Below are 19,561 nucleotides of genomic sequence, written 5' to 3'. Positions count from 1 at the left end.
AACCTCCGACTCCTGGCTTCAAGTGATTCTCGTGCCTCAGCCTCCCAAGTAATTGGGATTACAGGCACCCACCATCATGCCCAGCTAATTTTTTCTTGTATTTTTAGTAAAGACAGGATTTCACCATGTTGGCCATGCTGGTATTGAACTCCTGACCTCAAGTGATCCACTTGCCTCGGCCTCCCAAAATGCTGGGATTACAGGTGTGAGCCACTGCACCTGGCCCAAGTTACTTGTATTTTATATATTTTGAGTACTAGGTGGTAAACCACAGGCAGGAGGTAAAACTAGACTCATTTTCCCTTTTTCTTAAGGATACAAATCCAACCAAACAGAAAGAAGACAAAATTTAAATTTTGCATTTTGCCTGATCACCACATTCAGTGACCAAAGGCTTTATCCTCAACAACGTGCACAATAGTGGGAAATTATGCCGCTTCATATATTAGATGAATATGACTTAACGTGCGATAATTAGGAATTTAATCAAAACAGAATTTGCTCAACATCTGGTATTATCACACTGGGATGGAAAAGTAAAATTTAGGAAATAATGTTAAAATGCACCATTATTTAAAATCCTTATGAAAAGCAACTTACTAATATGTATAAATGAGACTTCACTAGGCTTGGTGCCTCACGCCTGTAATCCCAGCACTTTGGGGGGCTGAGATGGGCGGATCACAAGGTCGGGAGATCGAGACCATCCTGGCCAACATGGTGAAACCCCGACTCTACTAAAAATACAAAAAAAATTAGCTGGGCATGGTGGCGTGCGCCTATAGTCCCAGCTATTTGGGAGGCTGAGGCAGGAGACTCACTTGAACCCAGGAGGCAGAGGTTGCGGTGAGCTGAAATCACGCCACTGCACTCCAAGCCTAGTGACAGAGTGAGACTCGTCTCAAAAAAAAAAAGACTTTAAAATGTTTCAGTTTTCTAACCCAATAATTCCACTTCTGGGACTCCATACTAAGAACATGCACAAAACCAACTACATACAACTACATGGTCGTCCATGCCAATAACTGGAGATTTTCTTTCTTTTTTTTTTTTGAGACAGAGTTTTGCTCTTGTTGCCCAGGCTGGAGTGCGGTGGCGTGATCTCGGCTCATCGCAACTTGCACCTCCCGGGTTTAAGTGATTCTCCTGCCTCAGCCTCCTGAGTAGCTGGGATTATAGGCATGCACCACCATGCCTGGCTAATTTTGTATTTTTAGTAGAGACGGGGTTTCTCCATGTTGGTCAGGCTGGTCTAGAACTCCTGACCTCAGGTGATCCATCCCAAAGTGCTGGGATTACAGATGGGAGCTGCCGTGCCCGGCCAATAACTGGAAATTTTCTAAGTGTCTATGAATAGAAAAATATTACTGTCCAGCCACAAAACAATGCTACAGAAGAGTAATGACGTTAAAAAATACCTTTGATGTTGACACAATAAGCACGTAAATAGAAATTATTACTACATACTTCCTATGAATATATAGTTTTTTAAGACAATATTTGGATCAAGTTACATTGGAAGTTTTTTCACTCTGTGACATAAGCATTTCTCCATGTCTTTGAATATTTTTGACAAAAATGGTAATGCCTTCATAATATCTATCTTATGGACACACCATAATGTACTGTTGGCTCTGTTCATTCTTGGGTGACATTTAAGAAATTTGGCTTAGTGTAGTGGCTCATGCCTGTAATCCCAGCGCTTTGGGAGGCCGAGGCAGACAGATCACCTGAAGTTAGGAGTTCGAGACCAGTCTGGCCAACATAGAGAAACCCCCGTCTCTATTAAATTATAAAAATTAGCCAGGTGTGGTGAATGCACCTGTAATCCCAGCTACATTGGGAGGCTGAGGCAGGGAGAATTGCCTGAACCTGGGAGATGGAGGTTGCTGTGTGCCAAGATCGTACCACTGCACTCCAGCCTGGACAACAGAGCAAGACTCCATCTCAAAAAAAAAAAAAAAAAAAAGAAAGAAATTTAATAAACAACCTTGTATATCCATATCAAAATTCTGGTTACTTCCTTCGTTTTATGTATCTCAAGGTGAAATGACAAGACTAAAAAGGTGTAAATGTTTTTAAATTCTCAACATAGTGATTACCTATTTGTACAGGTTTACGTTCAATCTATAGTGTAAACACACACACAAAATATATGTACTATCTTAAAATTTTTATATTACATATACACTCAGAGAATCATTCTCAGTAGGTGGTTAGTAAATATGCCTGGATGTCATGACAGAAATAAATACAATTCAACTGATCAAATATTTTAAAAACAATCTTATACATTTGAATTCCTACTAATAATTTCATTTAATTATCTATTTTTATCTTGTGTACTTCCAAAAGAACAAGAGGCTACTTAAAAGTTAAAAAATGGCCAGGCACGGTGGCTCATGCCTATAATCCCAGCACTTTGGGAGGCCGAGGAGGGCGGACCACATGAGGTCAGGAGTTCGAGACCAGCCTGGACAACATGGTGAAACCCTGTCTCTTCTAAAAATACAAAAATTAGCCGGGCGTGGTGGCAGGCACCTGTAATCCCAGCTACTTGGGAGGCTAAGTCAGGAGAATCGCTTGAACCCAGGAGATGGAGGTTGTAGTGAGCCGAGATCATGCCGCTGTACTCCAGCCTGGGTGACAGAGCAAGACTCTGTCTCAAAAAAGAAAAAAAAAAAAAAAAAAAGAGTTAAAAAAGGATGTGCAGTACATGATATTTAAAAGAAGTAAACAGAGATGTCATTTCAGAAGAACATGTGGGCTAGAGGTTAATAGGCACTTGGAGTAAGGTAATTGTTGCTTAGCTATGAAGCAAGCTCTAATTTGCCTGGCAGCTAAGACAAAAAGGAATACACATCAGCATTTATTTTAGACATGACATAATTTTTTTTTTTTTTTGAGACTGGGTCTCACTCTGTCGCCCAGGCTGGAGAGTAGTGGCACGATCATGGCACACTGCAGCCTTGACCTCAGCCTCCCAGGTAGCTGAGACTAGAGGTGTGTGCCCCCACACCTGGCTAATCTTTTGTATTTTTTGTAGAGACAGGATTTTGACATGTTGCCCAGGCTGGTCTTGAACTCCTGGGCTCAAGTCATCCTCTTGCCTCAGCCTTTGAAAGTGCTGGGATTACAGGCATGAGAACCACTGTGCCTGGCTGATACACTAATTTTTATCATCAGAATTCCTATTTGAACATAACTTTGAGGCCTCTACTGGTTTTACAAAAGCTGAACATGTGTGAAAATAACTGCAAGTTTTATAGCCCAGGTTTGGGCTCAAAATAGCTAGAAAAATGAAAAAGAAGCATTGCACTTTGGGAGGCCAAGGCAGGCGGATCACAAGGTCAAGAGATTGAGACCATCCTGGCCAACGTGGTGAAACCCTATCTCTACTAAAAAAACCCAAAAATTAGCTGAGTGTCGTGGCACGTGCCTGTAGTCCCAGCTATTCGGGAGGTTGAGGCAGGAAAATTGTTTGAACCCGGGAGGCAGAGGCTGCAGTGAGACAAGATCATGCCACTGCACTCCAGCCTGGCAACAGAGCGAGACTCTGTCTTAAAAAAAAAAAAAAGAGAGAGAAAAAAAGAAGCATTTTCAAATAAAAAAAGTTACAGCAGAAATAAAATATACCTTGAATTTCATGGAGGAAAGTTTATAGAGGATGTCTCCCATGTGTTCACGAATAATGGACCATGTGATTTTATTGTCACTCTGGGCAGTGGTTTCAACAGCTCTACGAGCCATATCATAAAATGCAATCATGTTGGACAGCATCCCTACTGTCTTGTAGAATGGGCAGAACCTAGAATAAATGATGGTCAAAAAAATTAACAAAAATAAATTCCAAAACAGGTTCATACTTTATATAAAACTACTAGAGCATTTGTTTCTTTATCTAAGTATGCAGATTGCTTACTTATTAGACGATACATAAGGAATAAAAAAAAAATAGTGAAAAGACCAACAACTACTTAACCAGAGTTTTTGGACAGAGATATCTCAGGATATGGGATAGAAGAAGATATATATTCTTTTATTTATTTTAAGGGTAAATTTTACTTTCCTCTGTTAAAATCATCAAGTTGGAGAAACAATGAAACAGTATTGCTATAATCTAATGACTCTCTGAGGGTTTGTTTTTGTACAATGCAGTTAAATAAGTAACACAAATGGTAAAATAACTGAGTCGTAAAGACTCCCTTGTGATAATGGATTAGGTTTAATGAGTAATAAGAAAGCAGGAAATTGCAAGTTCCTAAAGTTAGTAGTAGCCCCTTTTTTCTTAATGTGTTCATTTTCATTTGCCAATACTTTTAAAATAACAGACACAAGAACAAATACTCAATTTCAGTCACATACATTCTTACAACTTTTGGACATGTTTAAACACATTTGCGTACATAATTTCATGCATACTCCTATTACACCTTTTCCAAAGAATTTTGGAAAATTCTTTGTGTAGGTGGTTCCTAGAAGCTTCATAAGTTCCCAACAGAGCAAATTTCTGGGGCTTACTGATAAACTGGCATATTTACTGCTTGCCTTACATTCCGGTAATCCTTCTATTGGCTCAGTTCCTTCTTCAGTCTTATATGGGGCCAAATATGATTTGAGGGAGAAAAGATAATCTGGCATGAAAGGGCTAAATTCTCAAAGTTGAAAAGAAATGAGAACTTTAAACAAGCCTCAGTAGAAGCATTGATAATGATGAAAAAAAGAAAGCACTGAGTAGGAGTTGGAGTGCTCTAACAGAGACCTTGGTAGAAAGCAAGCAATAGGACTCTTGGGAAATGAGGCATGAAAGCAGAACTATTAATTATTTAGGAAAAGAATAAAAGAAGCCAGGCGTGTTGGCTCATGCCTGTGAGTCCCAACACTTTGGGAGGCCGAGGTGGGTGGATTGCTTGAGCCCAGGAGTTGGAGACCAGCCTGGGCAACATGGCAAAACTCAGTCTCTACCAAAAAAAAAAAAAATTAGCTGGGCATGGTGGTGGGCACCTGTAGTTCTAGCCACTCAGGAGGCTGAGGTGAAAGAACTGTCAGGAGGTTGAGACTGCAGTAGCTGAGATTGTGCTATTGCACTCTAGTTTGGGTGACAGTGAGATCCTGTCTCAAAACAACAACAACGTAACAGAGTAAAGGAGACATGGGCAGTGGAAAGAAACGAAGAAGGCTTCTGCACTAAGCCACAATTAAATCTAACTATAGATGAACGTTATGAGTGAAAATACTGTCATAACTGGACAAATGAGCAAATCAACATAGGGGACATATTAGATCATAAGATGTCTACTACGAATATACAAATAAACCAATCTACTAAGTCAGAGTGTATGAGCCTGTATGAGAATAAAAAAAGGTTTTTATGTGTACTCCTTCATCAAAACACAATAGAAAATCTTCAAATAAAAAAAGAAAATCAATATAGCTTACCTGTCATAAGGAGTATATCCATTTTGTTGTAAGAAATCATCTTTGATAAGTTTTGCTACCTCCAGAGTGATTTTATCTGTTTCTGCCAAAGAAGCCTAGAAGAGAAAAAGGTATTTTTAGACATTTACTCTAAAATGTAAGATCGATGGCGGCAATTAATTAACAAGCAGAAACTATATAATCCACAATCACCTATTGTTAATAAATTTACTTATAACTGCTTTTTGATTGCTGTTCTTTTTAAACTGTAGTTAAAAAGCATATAACATAAAATTTACCATCTTTGCCGCTTTTAATTATATAGTGCAGTGGTGTTGTGTATACTCACATTACTGTGGAACAGATTTCTAGAGCTTTTCCATGTTGTAAGTTCGGAACAGTAACTCTCCTTTCTCTCCTCCGCCAGCCCCGGTAACCACTATTCTACTTTCTGTTTCTATGAATTTGACTATTTTAAATACCTCATAAAAATGAAATCATACAATGTTTATCCTTTTGTGACCAGCTTATTTCACTTAGCATAATGCCCTCAAAGTTCATCTGTACTGAGGCATGTGACAGGATCTCTTTCTTTTTTAAGGCTGAATAATATCTCATTTTATACACACACACACACCACATTTTGTTTATGGATTCATCCATAGATGGGCATTTGGGTTGCTTCCACTTCCTGGCTATTGTGAACAGTGCTGCTAAGAACATGGGTCCGGGTGCAGTGGCTAACACCTGTAATTCCAGCACTTTGGGGGGGCGAGGCAGGAAGATCGCTTGAGCTCAGGAGTGTGAGACCAGCTTGGACAACATGGTGAAAACCTGTCTCTACAAAAAATACAAAAATTAGCCAGGCATGGTGGCATGCGCCTGTAGACACAGCTACTTGGGAGGCTGGGGTGGGAAGATTGCTTGAGCCTGGGAGGCAGATGGAGGTTGCAGTGAGCTGAGATCGTGCCACTGCACTCCAGCCTGGGTGACAGAGTGAGAACTTGTCTCACAAAAAAAAAAAAAAAATACCAAACAAACATGGGTGGCAAAAAGCTTGCTGTTCTTGGCCAGATGCTGTGGCTCATACCTGTAATCCCAGCACTTTGGGAGGCCAAGGTGGGCAGATCACAAGGTCAAGAGATCGAGACCATCCTGGAAAACATGGGGAAATCTCATCTCTACTAAAAATACAAAAATTAGCCAGGCGTGGTAGCGCGCGCCTGTAGTCCCAGCTACTCGAGGGTGCTGAGGCAGGAGAATCCCTTGAACCTGGGAGGCGGAGGTTGCAGTGAGCCGAGATTGTGCCACTGTACTCCAGCCTGGTGACAGTGCGAGACTCCCTCTCCTAAATACATACATACATACCTAAGCTTGATATTCTTTTCTTGAAATACCTCTTCACATCTTGGCTTGCTATCTTAATTATTTGTATTCTCAGTCTTAAGTTTGTTTAATAAAAATCTATATAGGTCATAGTTGAATTTTAAAAACATTACAAAGTATTTAGAACTATGAAATACAGTAAGTATGTACTATTCTATGTCCGAGTGCTATTTTACTAGTATAGCTAAGTTACAGAGCTTCATCCTTTAAATATCACTACCTCAAAAGCCCTAACTTTTACAATCGCTGTAGCAGCCTTAAGAGATAATATTAGTGTTGCTGGGATCACTAACAGGTAAAGATTTCTTGGGAGTGGAAAATGGATAAGCCCAATGAGTTAACTACATTCTTCCATTATTTATGCGTGCTAAGCTCCTTAGGTAAGGATCAGGTCTCCAGTTTTTTATTTGTAAATCCCTTTTATCCGTAGTCCTCTCTTCAACCACAGGTAAATATTAAACAATGTTTTATGTGCATTCTTTTATTTGTATAAATTCATGTACAATGTGTATTTTATTTTGTGCAAGTGTCTTTAATTATGTAAAACACTCTTACTTGTGTCTTTGGTTTGCTACTTTGTTTCGATCCACCCATGCTGCTGTGCCACATGGTCTGCAGCTTCCAGCTCTCACATATTTCATCCTCTGTGGTGTGCACCCTCCCTATTTTACCTTCCATCTTTTGCTCACAGTAGAGGACATTCAGATTTCTTCTATTTTCCCACCACCACAAACATCCACTTAAGGACTTGTTTGAGAATTTCTTTGGGGATAAATATCCAGAAACAGAATTGCTAGGTCCCAGGGTATGTAAGTCAGTCCTATCAGACGGGTCTCCACAATGGCAGCACCAGACAATCCGCCCACCAGTTTCTCTGTCCCCACAACACTGGGCAATATTTGACATTTTAACTAGTATAATGTGGTGTTCTCAGTGTTGCTTGAGCAATTCTCCATAGGTCTTAGTCTTTTGGGATTCCTTTTCTATAATCAGTCTGTTCTTTCTTTTGGCCACATTTCTGTTGAAGTTCTAGTCTTCTTATTCATTTACAGGAGGCCTTTGTACATTTTAGACATTCGTCCATCGTTTTTTTTCTTTAATTTTTTAAAAAGTATTTTTAAAATTAAAATTTTTCTAAACATTTTTATCTTATTATGTATTTACTTATTTTTTAATAGAGATAGGGTCTCACTCTGTCACCCAGGATGGAGTGCAGTGGCGAGATATCGCTTCACTGTAGTCTCAACCTCCTGAGCTAAAGTGATCCTCCCACCTCAGCTTCCCAAGTAGCTGGGACTACTGGCCTGCACCACCACACCCAGCTGATTTTTATATTTTTTGTAGAGACAAGGTCACGTCATGATGCCCAGGCTGGTCTTGAACTCCTGGAGTCAAGCCATCCACTCACCTCAGCCTCCCAAAGTGCTGGGATTACAGGTGTGAGTCACAATGCCCAGCCAGTCCATGAGTTTTAGATGTCACAAACTTCCTCTCCCAATGTCACTGGTCTGTTATCCTTAACCAGGATAGGCCTTTGCTAAACATAAATGCTTACTTTTCATGTAATCAAAAAACTCTTTTTATTGTTTTAAGGCTAAAGTTAAGGGGTTTATTTTAGAAGTCCTTTTCCAACTCTAGATCACAAAGATATTTTCTTAATATTTGTTTTCTATTAAACTGAAAGTCTTACCTTTCCCATGTAAATTGTGAATCTATCTGGATTCTAACTTTGTATGTGGAATTAGAGAACAATCCAATTTTGTTTTTTTCCTCCAAATAGTAAACAGTTTTCTATCACAGACTAAAACAATCTATCTTCTCCTCACTTGATTTTTGGTACCATCTTTGCAATATCAATGGTTTATACAATCACAAGTCTATCTCTATTCTGTTCCACTGGTCTGCTGGTCTGTTATTTTACCAATACCACACTATTTTTATTATTATGGTTTTGTATTTCCCCTTATCCAATAGGGGAAAAGCTCACACTTTACTGTTCTTATTTAAGGTTGTGAATCTTTGTGAAATCAAATGAATTTTAGATTGGCGTTACATTGAATTTACAGATTAAAGAGAAATGGCCTTTTTTTTTTTTTTTTTTTTTGAGATGGAGTCTTACTCTGTCGCCCAGGCTAGAGTGCATTGGTGCATTTTTGGCTCACTGCAGCCTCCGCCTCCCAGGTTCAAGCAATTCCCCTGCCTCAGGTTCCAAGTAGCTGAGATTACAGGTGCCTGCCACCATGCCCAGCTAATTTTTTGTATTTTTAGTAGAGATGGGCCAGGCTGGTCTTAAACTCCTGACCTCGTGATCTGCCCGCCTCCGCCTCCCAAAGTGCTGAGATTACAGGTGTGAGCCACCACGCCTGGCTGAGAAGTGGCGTCATTTTAATAAGTCATTCCATCCAAGAGCATGCACTGTTTCTATTTTCAGATCATCTTCTGTTTCATTTATTAGTTTAAAAGTGGTTTTCATAGAAGAAATACGTATTTCTGGTTAGTTCCTACACTCTAGTTTTTGTTGCTATTGAGAACATCTTATTTTTACTTTTATTTTCTAGTTGGTATTGCTAGTATAGAGAAATTCTCTTGATTTGTGTTTATCTTGAATCATAACCCCCCAGTGAACTCTTATTTCTGTTTCTCTATTAATTCTGTTATATTTCTAGTATAAGAGTTCATTATCTACAAACAATGACATTGTTATCTCTTTCTTTACAACTTTTCTTTTTTCTCTTCTTACATCATTGGTTATGATCTCTGGTATTCGACTGAACACAGTGATGAGATTAGGCATGCTTATCTTAATCCCGGAGTCTCCCTCTGCCACCCAGGCTGGAGTGCAGTGGCGCGATCTCGGCTCACTGCAAGCTCCGCCTCCCGGGTTCACGCCGTTCTCCTGTCGCAGCCTCCCGAGTAGCTGGGACTACAGGCGCTACAGCCACCGCGCCCGGCTAATTTTTTGTATTTTTAGTAGAGACGGGGTTTCACTGTGGTCTGGATCTCCTGACCTCGTGATCCGCACACCTCGGCCTCCCAAAATGCTGGGATTACAGGCGTGAGCCACCGCGCCCAGCCAATCCCAGTTTTTAAATGAAATGCATCTGAAATTTCTCCAGTAAGTAAAGTGGTTTCCCTAGGTCTTAGTATATTACTTGCAACACATTAAGGAAGTTCTCTTCCATTCCTTGCTTGCTAAGATGTTTCTAAAAATTGTAATAAACTTCAAATATTTTTCTACATTAATTGAAATATTCTTTTCCGATTATATTATTACTTTAGTGAATTACAATAGATTTTCTGTGTCTAATATGGACATTCCTGAGATAAACTTGCTTATGATGCATCATTTTGTTGTCTTTAATATCCTACTGGACCTCATACTCTAATATTTAATATTTTATTAAGTATCTACATTCATACCTACATTCATCAACAATATTAGCCTATATTTTTCCTTTCTTGTATTGCGTTTATCTGGTTTTACAGTTCTTCCTGTTTTTGCTTCTCTTATTGGGCAGATAAGAGAATATTTTTATTCTATAAATAATAAGTAGTAATACATGCTACAATGTTAGCTATCTCCAAATATTAACCTTTTTTGGAATAAATTAGGAGGTGACTTTATAACATATAATAAAAAGAACAAAACCAGACAGAGAACTCTGAGTACTAACTAGCATTGCATACTATCTGAGAAGTCTTTTCATTCTGGCATTTAATTTGCCTAAATTTAATTACACTATCTTTCCTTGAAGAATCAAGATACAGACACAAGAATGTAAGTCACCTGTTTAAGGCCACATAGCTAATTAATGGAGGAACTAGAAGCCAATCCTTCTGGTACCTAGCCCTAGCATTCCTACAAAAATGTATGTTAACAAATCCTAACTCTACCACCTCTAATTTGGTTGGTGATGGGTATATTCCCTTTCAAGATAAAAGTAAATCAAGTGTTTCTTTCTCACCTACAATATACCCAAGAACCATGCTAAGTACTGTAAAGAATTAAAAATTTCAATTAAAAATATTTAATAAATATTTATTTTGCTAGGCAAGAATCTGCAATATCTAAGGTTCTATCTATTCTTATAACACCCCAGTGTAACCCACAGATCTATCTTCCATGGAATTTAACAACTCACCTTTCCAACAAGCTGTACAATTTCTGCCAGGTCTTCTTCTTCCTGCAGAATTTCCTTAGCTTTGGTCCTCAGAGGAACGAACTCTGTGAAGTGTTTGTCATAGTATTCATCCAAGGCACGCATATACTTGCTGTAGCTGATGAGCCAATTGACAGAGGGGAAATGCTTACGCTGAGCTAGTTTCTTATCTAAGCCCCAGAACACCTGATTAAAAACAAAACAGTAATTTTTCTTAAAAAACAAAGTTAAAAAAATTCTGAAGCATATTTGTCTTAACCATGCAATCTTTTTTTTTCTTTGAGACAGAGTCTTACTCTATCACCCAGGCTGGAGTGCAGTGGTATGATCTCCGCTCACTACAACCTCTACCTCCTGGGTCCAAACAATTCTCCTGACTCAGCTTCACAAGTAGCTGGGATTACAGGCATGCACCACCAGGCCTGGCTAATTTTTGTATGTTTAGTAGAGATGGGGTTTCACCACGTTGGCCAGGTTTATCTAGAACTCCTGACCTCATGTGATCTTCGGCCTGCCAAAGTGCTGGAATTACAGGCATGAGCCACCATGCCTGGCCCCTAAATATGCAATTCTATAATTCACTGGTCAAATTATACATCGTTTTAGTATATACTAAGTAAAATTAAGACAGAATAAAATTTGCAGAAAATGACAATAATCTATTTCCTTTCATTTTCAAAGTGGGTAATACCTACAAATCAAATTTAAAATTTACCTGTATTTTCTTAATAGTGTGTCAAATCCAACAGCAAAAAGAAAAATTAATTTACTCTTTTGAAAATTATTATGGTACAATAGAACCAGAAAAAGTTTATGCAGATGGAATATACACTTTACTTTGATTAAAAACCTCTAACTGGCCAGGCATGGTGGCTTACACCTGTAATCCTAGCGCTTTGGGAGGACGAGGCAGGTGGATCACCTGAAGTCAAGAGTTCGAGACCAGCCTGGCCAACATGGTGAAACCCTGTCTCTATTAAAAATACAAAAAATTAGCCAGGTGTGGTGGCGGTTGACTGTAATCCCACCTACTTGGGAGGCTGAGGCAGGAGAATCGCTTGAACCTGGGAGGTGGAGGTTGCAGTGAGCTAAGTTTGTGCCATTGCACTACAGCCTGGGCAACAAGAACGAAACTCTGTATTAAAAAAAAAAAAAAAAAAAAAAAATATCTAAGTGTTTCGATTAAATTTAGCTCCCTATCATTCACAGGGCCAATCCAATAACAACTGACAGTGATTTTTGTAAGGGCAAACATTCACAGATATTCCATGCATTTCTAACTCTATCCCCTCTTTCCCCAAAATTTGAAACTCAAAAGTTTAGCAAATGTTAAAGAGCCTGAGGGTTGTAAATTTAGCCTCCGCCCTTTCCTTTTATCTGATACTGTCATAAACACAAGTAAATATTCTGTTTTTCCCACATGAATAATACACATACATCACCTTTTTTTTTTAAACTATAGCTCTGATTTGTACACATCTTTTATTTGGGCTTCTTTTAACAGTCAAGCTATCCACTATAATAGTCAAGCTATCCACTATATTTAGTGGCTACCTATCCACTAAAATTCATGTCTTGTCACTGGGAAGCAAATGCTTAGGCAGAAACTGCATTTTCCAGCCTTGCTTTCACCTGGATGTGGCTAACAGAATGAGCGGAATGACTGTCACTTTTGAATCTAAGGTTCAAAAAAGGTGGGTATGCCTTCTCCTCAAGGCCTAGCTCACTTGTGTCAGCTAGATGCAGATGATCACCAGGCTAGGTGACAGTGGAGTCACAAGATGGAAGGAATCCTGGACTCAGAATTATTACTAAACAGGAGAGAGCCATGGACCATACTGTGAAGAGAAATAACTTCTGGGTATTATACATTTTGGGGCCGCTTTGTTTCTATAACTAGGGTTACTATGACTTAAAGGATAGTATTACTCTAATACTAATAAAACTTTTGCTACCTATATTTTCCACTTATATATTATTAAGTTTATTATAAATCCTATGTAAATAGCTAAGAAAAAAACACAGTATTAAAGGCTCTGTGTTGAGAGTGTTTCTAAAACAGACTTTACCATTGCCTATCCTTTAGAGACTAAATTAAATAATTTACAATGATTACATTAGATCGCATTAGAACAGCAGGGGCTGCAGAGAGGAGGAAAGGCTCAGAAAGACATACCTGACTAGGTATGTCTAGGGAAAGACTAGGGAAAGACATACCTGAACGATACCAAGAGTAGCAGATGTAACTGGATCAGAAAAATCACCACCAGGTGGAGAAACTCTAAATTTAAAAAAAATAATATGGTCATTACAAAAAAATACAGTCATTAGAAACGCTTATGAAAAATAACATATATAAAATGTTAAATTTTTTTGAAAGTCAATTTTAATGTAAACAACTTTTTAATGTAAATAACTTCAGAAATGACCTTTGGAAAGAAAATCTTACCTAAAAATCTTAAACAAAAGCCAGTATTTAAGTTGTAAATAAGAATGGAAACTACAGAACACCTTCTAGTATGAGATATGAGAGAGATATTTTATTATAATCAATTTTATTATTCTAATCAAATAGATGAAGCAAGAAGGAAAAGCTCCAAGAAAAAAAGTATGGCTTTACTCACTTACGTTTTACCAAGATGCAATCTCACCTTATTAGGTCTATAATTTTCTAAATTACAAAAATTAAATAAGTATCTAAATTAAACATATATAAATTAAAGTCAAACCTATGGAACCTAGAACATGTAGAAATTGCCTAAACATATGTATCTTCAAAGAGCTCCTTAGGTGACTGTGGAGTGCAACCCTCCTTAAGAATCGCTGCTCCCAGTGGGAGCTAAATATTCTCTTTAAAATAAGTGACTTTTTTTCTCTATTTAATACATCTGTAACTTTTTTCCTTTTATAAAGTAAATGGTTTGGGTGCTTACGCTCCTACAATGCTGACACTCCCTTCTCTTTCAGGATTTCCAAGACATTTCACCCTGCCTGCTCGTTCATAAAAAGAGGCCAGCCGGGCACCAAGATAGGCTGGATATCCACTATCTGAAAAAGGAAAAGAAATTTTAAAACAGAGTTTCTAAGCCAGCCCCAAAAATCCTATCAGCCTTGTTTACATGATAAGCCATACACAGACTTACCTGCAGGCATTTCAGCTAAACGACCAGAGATCTCTCTAAGGGCCTCAGCCCATCTAGAGGTAGAGTCAGCCATCATACTGACATGATAGCCCATGTCACGGAAGTACTCTGACAGTGTGATTCCTAAATTGGGAAGAATATTATTATAAGTTACAAAGCTAGCATATAAAATCCTGGATCTTTCCACCCTTAAGAAAACTTTAAAGCAAAAAGTACACAACATAGATTGCTAACGGCTCCCTCAAAGCTGCTCTTCCTCTTTTTCTGGGCACACACTGAACTGTTTCCTAGCATCCTGTGCACTTAGATATGGCCAAGTAACTGATCTCTGGCTAAGAAAACTCAAGTCAAAATAATGTGTTCTATGGCCAGGCAAGTCACATACTCTTCCCTACTCTTTCTTCCTTCTGGCCTACTGAAATGGAGAGAACTCCCAGTAGTCTTGGAAGCCATGTGTTGAAAATGGTAGAGTTCGTTTCAGCCTGGATCGTGGCCCAGGATGACAGAGTAAAGAGTCCCCTGAACACTTGAAATAAACATCTATTATACTGAGCAAATATACATTTGGAATTATTTGATGCCACAGCCTAGCTTACCCTAATATAATGCACATTTTAGAAAGCAGGAAATGACTTTCTCTATTTGTTGAAATAATTAAGTCTGAAATTAATTTTCAAATGTAGCTTCTCTATATATATCACATACACACACACAAGCATGTATGCATACAAAAGTAACCCTTAACCAATCAGCTTGGGTGGCTATTTTTCAAAAGTAACAAATGTTATTAAAATGAATAATATCTCAATTGTAATGTCCAGATTATTCTGCTATGCAGATCAGGTCCTATCCTGTAAATTTAGTCAGTAAACCACTTATAAACAGCTAATATACAGAAATGGGTGTTGGGTTCTAGTTCCTATTCTGTCATTAACCTTAGCAAAATAACTCGATCTCCCAGTGTGGCTTCCTAACCTATTAAAAATGGAATAATGCCTGCCCTATATACTTCTATATAGCAGATGAAGTGAATTAAATAAATGTCATCTAAAAAGTACAAAGTGTTATGAAACTCTAAGATACTAGGAAAAATGTATAGTTATAAAAGCTCCAAAATCTACTGCCTTGGTTTCTTTATTTTACTGGTAAAGAAACAGAGGTTCATATAAGTAAAATGAACATAATTAATGGAAAACTCAGCACTTCACTATTTGTCATATTGCATCTTTCAGAATAAAAAATACTGACTGTTGAGGCATCCATAAAATGGTCTCACGAAGAAAGTCTTTAGGAAACATTATCAATATTAAGGCTTCAACAACACAATGATTACCACATATTCCAATCTAATAAGAACAGATCCTTTCTTATACAAGCACGCTGTGTTTTAAATCTGTGATGAAATGTCACAGATACTTGTGATATTAGAAAGAAATGGCAGAAAAGACACATACACATGAGTAAGTGAGAATTCTGACACACCTACAGGTATCAGATAAAGCTTCTTCAAACTTGAAGGCACATCCTGAGGAGCAGTGCTTTGTTTGGAACACTGCAAAAAGCTACATGGCCAGTTGCAGGAGTTCCTTGTACCCAGTTTGGCATCAAAGAGAAGCAGGGAGATGGGGATGAATAAAACAAAAGTAGGTACTCCCTATTTTCACTAAGTGAAAAGTGGGTGAGGCAGAGGGGAAGAATTCACTGTGAATGGTCTTACAGGTGCTGATTTCTGGTATTAGGCAAGAAGAGTAAAATAGCTTTTTTACACAGCTGCATGCCATAGGAAACTTCACAAGTTACCATGAAGAATTCCTACTACCCGGGACACAGTCATAGCCACCCCTCCCATCTCCTACAAAGATGAGTAACAGTAATAATAAACATCGGTATACGATATTTAAACAAAGATAAAATAAGAAAAAAGACAGAAGAGAAGAATACAATGAGGGTCAAATAACTTGCCAAAGAATAAATGAAAACTGTGACCACAGTTAAAAAAAACCAAAAAACCCTATCATAATGCAGCCTACTACAAAATAAAATCTCAAGACATATGGAGCAAGATAAGAGGAGTCATTTCATGAGCTGGCAGAACAAAAAGAAACAGAAGTGAAGGTTTCATTAGAAGCAACACAAAGAATAAATACCATTTATCCTGTGAACAGACAAAAGGCTAAATAAAAAGGATCAGAGAGGAAATAATGCACATGGAGAACAAATAACAAAAATCTAGTATGTCCAGTTGGTATATTTGAAGAAGATAGCCATAATGAAAGAGAAAAAGTTTCAGACGCAATTTTCTAAATTTTTCCAAAATAAAAGACATATTTCATAGATTAAAAGGGTACATTATGTCTCCAGAACAATTTAATGAAACTACCAATATTGGGATATATCCTAATAAAGTTAAGAGACTTCAAATTTAAAGAGAAAGTCCTTTGGGAAAAGAGAAAAATCACCTACAAAAGGAAAAAAAGCAGGCCAGCCTCAGCTTTTAATGTCCCCAGCATTTAATACTAGTTCTCAAAGAAAGAAATATTGATCAGGAATTTTATACTCAGCCAAACTACTATTAAAGTTTAAAGGCAGTAGAAAAAAAAATCAAATTAATGAAGAAACAAGAATTCAGAGAACATAGTTGCCATAAATCTTCTTGAAGAAACTTCCAAAAGTCAAATCTTAGCCAATAAAGAAATGGAGAAATTATAGCCAAGGACTGCTAGTGAGCATTAATTCCATTTTAATGTAGGTCTACAGTTAATTCAAATATTGGCTTTATGGCTACAGAATAAAATGTAAGTTTTATAAATCCTGAAAATGTAGACATAAAAGCTGGGATGAAAATGGAACCAAAGATGGAAGGTCATTAACACATGAATTGTCTTATCTTTTATATCCCCAGACAAAATATATTAATTAAAAGCTGATAACTCAAGTTACAAAGGTACAACTATATTTAAAACTAGATCAATGATAAAACATGTAGTGAAAAAAGGTAGTATAAGATCATTTTATGATCATTAAAAAGACTGCAGCTCAATAAATGTCTTACATTCATTTATTCTGAAGATATAATACGTAATCTTTTTTTTTTTTTTGAGACAGAGTCTTGCTCTGTCACTCAGGCTAGAGTGTAGTGACGCAATCTTGGCTCACTGCAACCTCTGCCTCCCGGATTCAAGCGATTCTCCCGTCTCAGCCTCCTGAGTAGCTGGGATTAAAGGTGCCCACCACCACGCCCGGCTAATTTTTTGTATTTTTAGTAGAGACAGGGTTTCACCATGTTGGCCAGGCTGGTCTTGAACTCCTGACCTCAAGTGATCTGCCCGCCTGGGCCTCCCAAAGTACTGGGACCACAGCCGTTGAGTCACCGCACTTGGTCAAGTAAAATATTTTTTAAAAGCTAGGAATGTGCTTATATGTACAGAGACATTTTAGAATGAAAGCAAAAAGTTCTTTAGAAAAGTTTGGTGCTAGCTTTACACTTAAGAACAGATGTTAACTGCTTTTATTCCAATTATATACTCACCAGTATAAATAGAGGCTTCTCTAGCAGCAACAGGCATATTGGAGGTATTGGCTACCAAAGCTGTCCTCTTCATAATTGACTCTACCTTACCATCAACCTCCATTGTGAGCTAGAGGTAAAATATATATTAGTGAATCTCCAATTTTTAAGGTAACATTTTAGCCCTCCATCTTTTTCTTTTTTTTTTTAAACTTTTGCTCATATTTAATGCCTCTTATAATCAGTGTCCCTAAAGTAATACTCCCAACCACTCCAACCTCTCTTCCCTGCTCCACGGTGCTATGAAGAAGATAGACATTATTTCAATTTCATAAATAAAATAAATATTTTATGAAAAAAGAAATATTACCATAATAATCTAGATCATAAATCATATGCAAAGTTCACATCTATAAATGTTTTATTTCATCTTTCTCTCAATAAGTAAAAACCACCAGACCATAAAAAGAAACTTTCAATTGTTTGACTTAAGAATTAAAATTCCTGGCCAGGAGCGGTGGCTCATGCCTATAATCCCAGCGCTTTGGGAGGCTGAGGTGGGTCGATTACTGGAGGTTAGGAGTTCAAGACCAGCCTGGCCAACATGGTGGAAACCCTGTCTCTACTAAAAATACAAAATTAGCTGGGCATGGTGGCGTGTGCCTGTAATCCCAGCTACTTAGGAGGCTGAGGCAGGAGAATCGCTTAAACCTGGGAGGCAGAGGTTGCAGTAAGCTGAGACGGTGCCACTGCACTCCAGCCTGGGCAAAAAGAGCGAAACTCCATCACACACACAAAAAGAATTAAAATTTCTTTTCTTGAATATACAAATTAATTACAAATATAATTTTTAAATTCCTTAAAGATCCTTGATGAATGACAGCATTGCTCCAGACTCAACACAAAGCTTTATTAATTGTCAATGAACATTGATTAGTGGTATTTTCTCTAGGATATTATTTGAAGCTTTATACAGACCTCTGGGAAGTCCCGGAGGACTTCAGACATCTCATTTCCTCTTTCACCACATCCTACATAGATGATTACATCACTGTTAGAATATTTGGATAGAGACTGTGATATCACTGTCTTTCCACAGCCAAAGGCTCCCGGGATAGCAGTAGTTCCTCCCTGGACACACCTAAAGAAAGAAAACAAAGTATGGATTACTTGACTTGCTAATAGGTATTAATAAATAAAGTAGGGGCTGGGCGCAGTCGCTCAAGCCTGTAATCCCAGCAGCACTTTGTGGGGCCGAGGCAGGTGGATCATCTGAGATCAGGAGTTCGAGACCAGCCTGGCCAACATGGTGAAACCCCGTTTCTACTAAAAATACAAAAAAAAAAAGAAAGAAAAAGAAAAATTAGCTGGGCGTGGTGGTGGGCACCTGTAACCTCAGCTACTCTGGAGGTTGGGGCAGGAGAACTGCTTGAACCTGAAAGGCGGAGGTTGCAGTGAGCCGAGATCGCGCCTTTGCACTCCAGCCTGGGTGACGAGCAAAAAACTCCATCTCAAAAAAAAAATAAAACTAAATAAAAATAAATAAATAAAATAGGTAAAGAACACAAAAACACAAGTTAAAGATAGAAAGCACTATGAAATATATTCCATAAACTGGAGAAGAGAGAGATACGAAAATAATAAGATAAAATAAGGCTAGGTACAGAGGCTTATGCCTGTAATCCCAATGCTTTGGGAGACTGAGGTGGGAGGACTCCCTGAGCCCAAGACTAGCCTGGGCAAAAGAGCAAGACGCTGTCTCCATAAAAAAATTTAGAAATTAGAAGGGCATGGTGTTGCATATCTATGGCCTAGCTATTCAGAAGGCTGGGACAGGAGGATAACTGGAGCCCTGGAGTTTGAGGTTACAGTGAACTATGATCTAGGCATTACATTCCAGCCTGGGTGAGAGAGAGAGAGAGAGAGAGAGAGAGAGAGAGAGAGAG

At 38.1% G+C, this 19,561-nt stretch overlaps 1 protein-coding gene across 1 annotated transcript in view; it reads right to left on the bottom strand.

The window, feature by feature from the left end:
• Positions 1-502: 502 nt before the first annotated feature.
• Positions 503-19,561, bottom strand: part of ATP6V1A (ATPase H+ transporting V1 subunit A) — a 61,018-nt gene continuing 41,959 nt past the window's right edge. Inside the window, exons 7-15 of the mRNA XM_031935022.1 lie at positions 18,594-18,756; positions 17,637-17,745; positions 14,108-14,230; positions 13,898-14,012; positions 13,182-13,245; positions 10,947-11,150; positions 5,440-5,534; positions 3,637-3,808; positions 503-523 (exon numbers count right to left, since the gene is read on the bottom strand). Of these exons, the coding sequence (XP_031790882.1) occupies positions 503-523; positions 3,637-3,808; positions 5,440-5,534; positions 10,947-11,150; positions 13,182-13,245; positions 13,898-14,012; positions 14,108-14,230; positions 17,637-17,745; positions 18,594-18,756 (1,066 nt within the window). The remainder of the gene's footprint in view (positions 524-3,636; positions 3,809-5,439; positions 5,535-10,946; positions 11,151-13,181; positions 13,246-13,897; positions 14,013-14,107; positions 14,231-17,636; positions 17,746-18,593; positions 18,757-19,561) is intronic.

This window comes from Piliocolobus tephrosceles, chromosome 2 (genome assembly GCF_002776525.5).
Source record: "Piliocolobus tephrosceles isolate RC106 chromosome 2, ASM277652v3, whole genome shotgun sequence".
Lineage (NCBI taxonomy): Eukaryota > Metazoa > Chordata > Mammalia > Primates > Cercopithecidae > Piliocolobus > Piliocolobus tephrosceles.
Note: the sequence above shows the minus strand (reverse complement) of the source record. Positions and strands in the feature narration are given on the sequence as shown.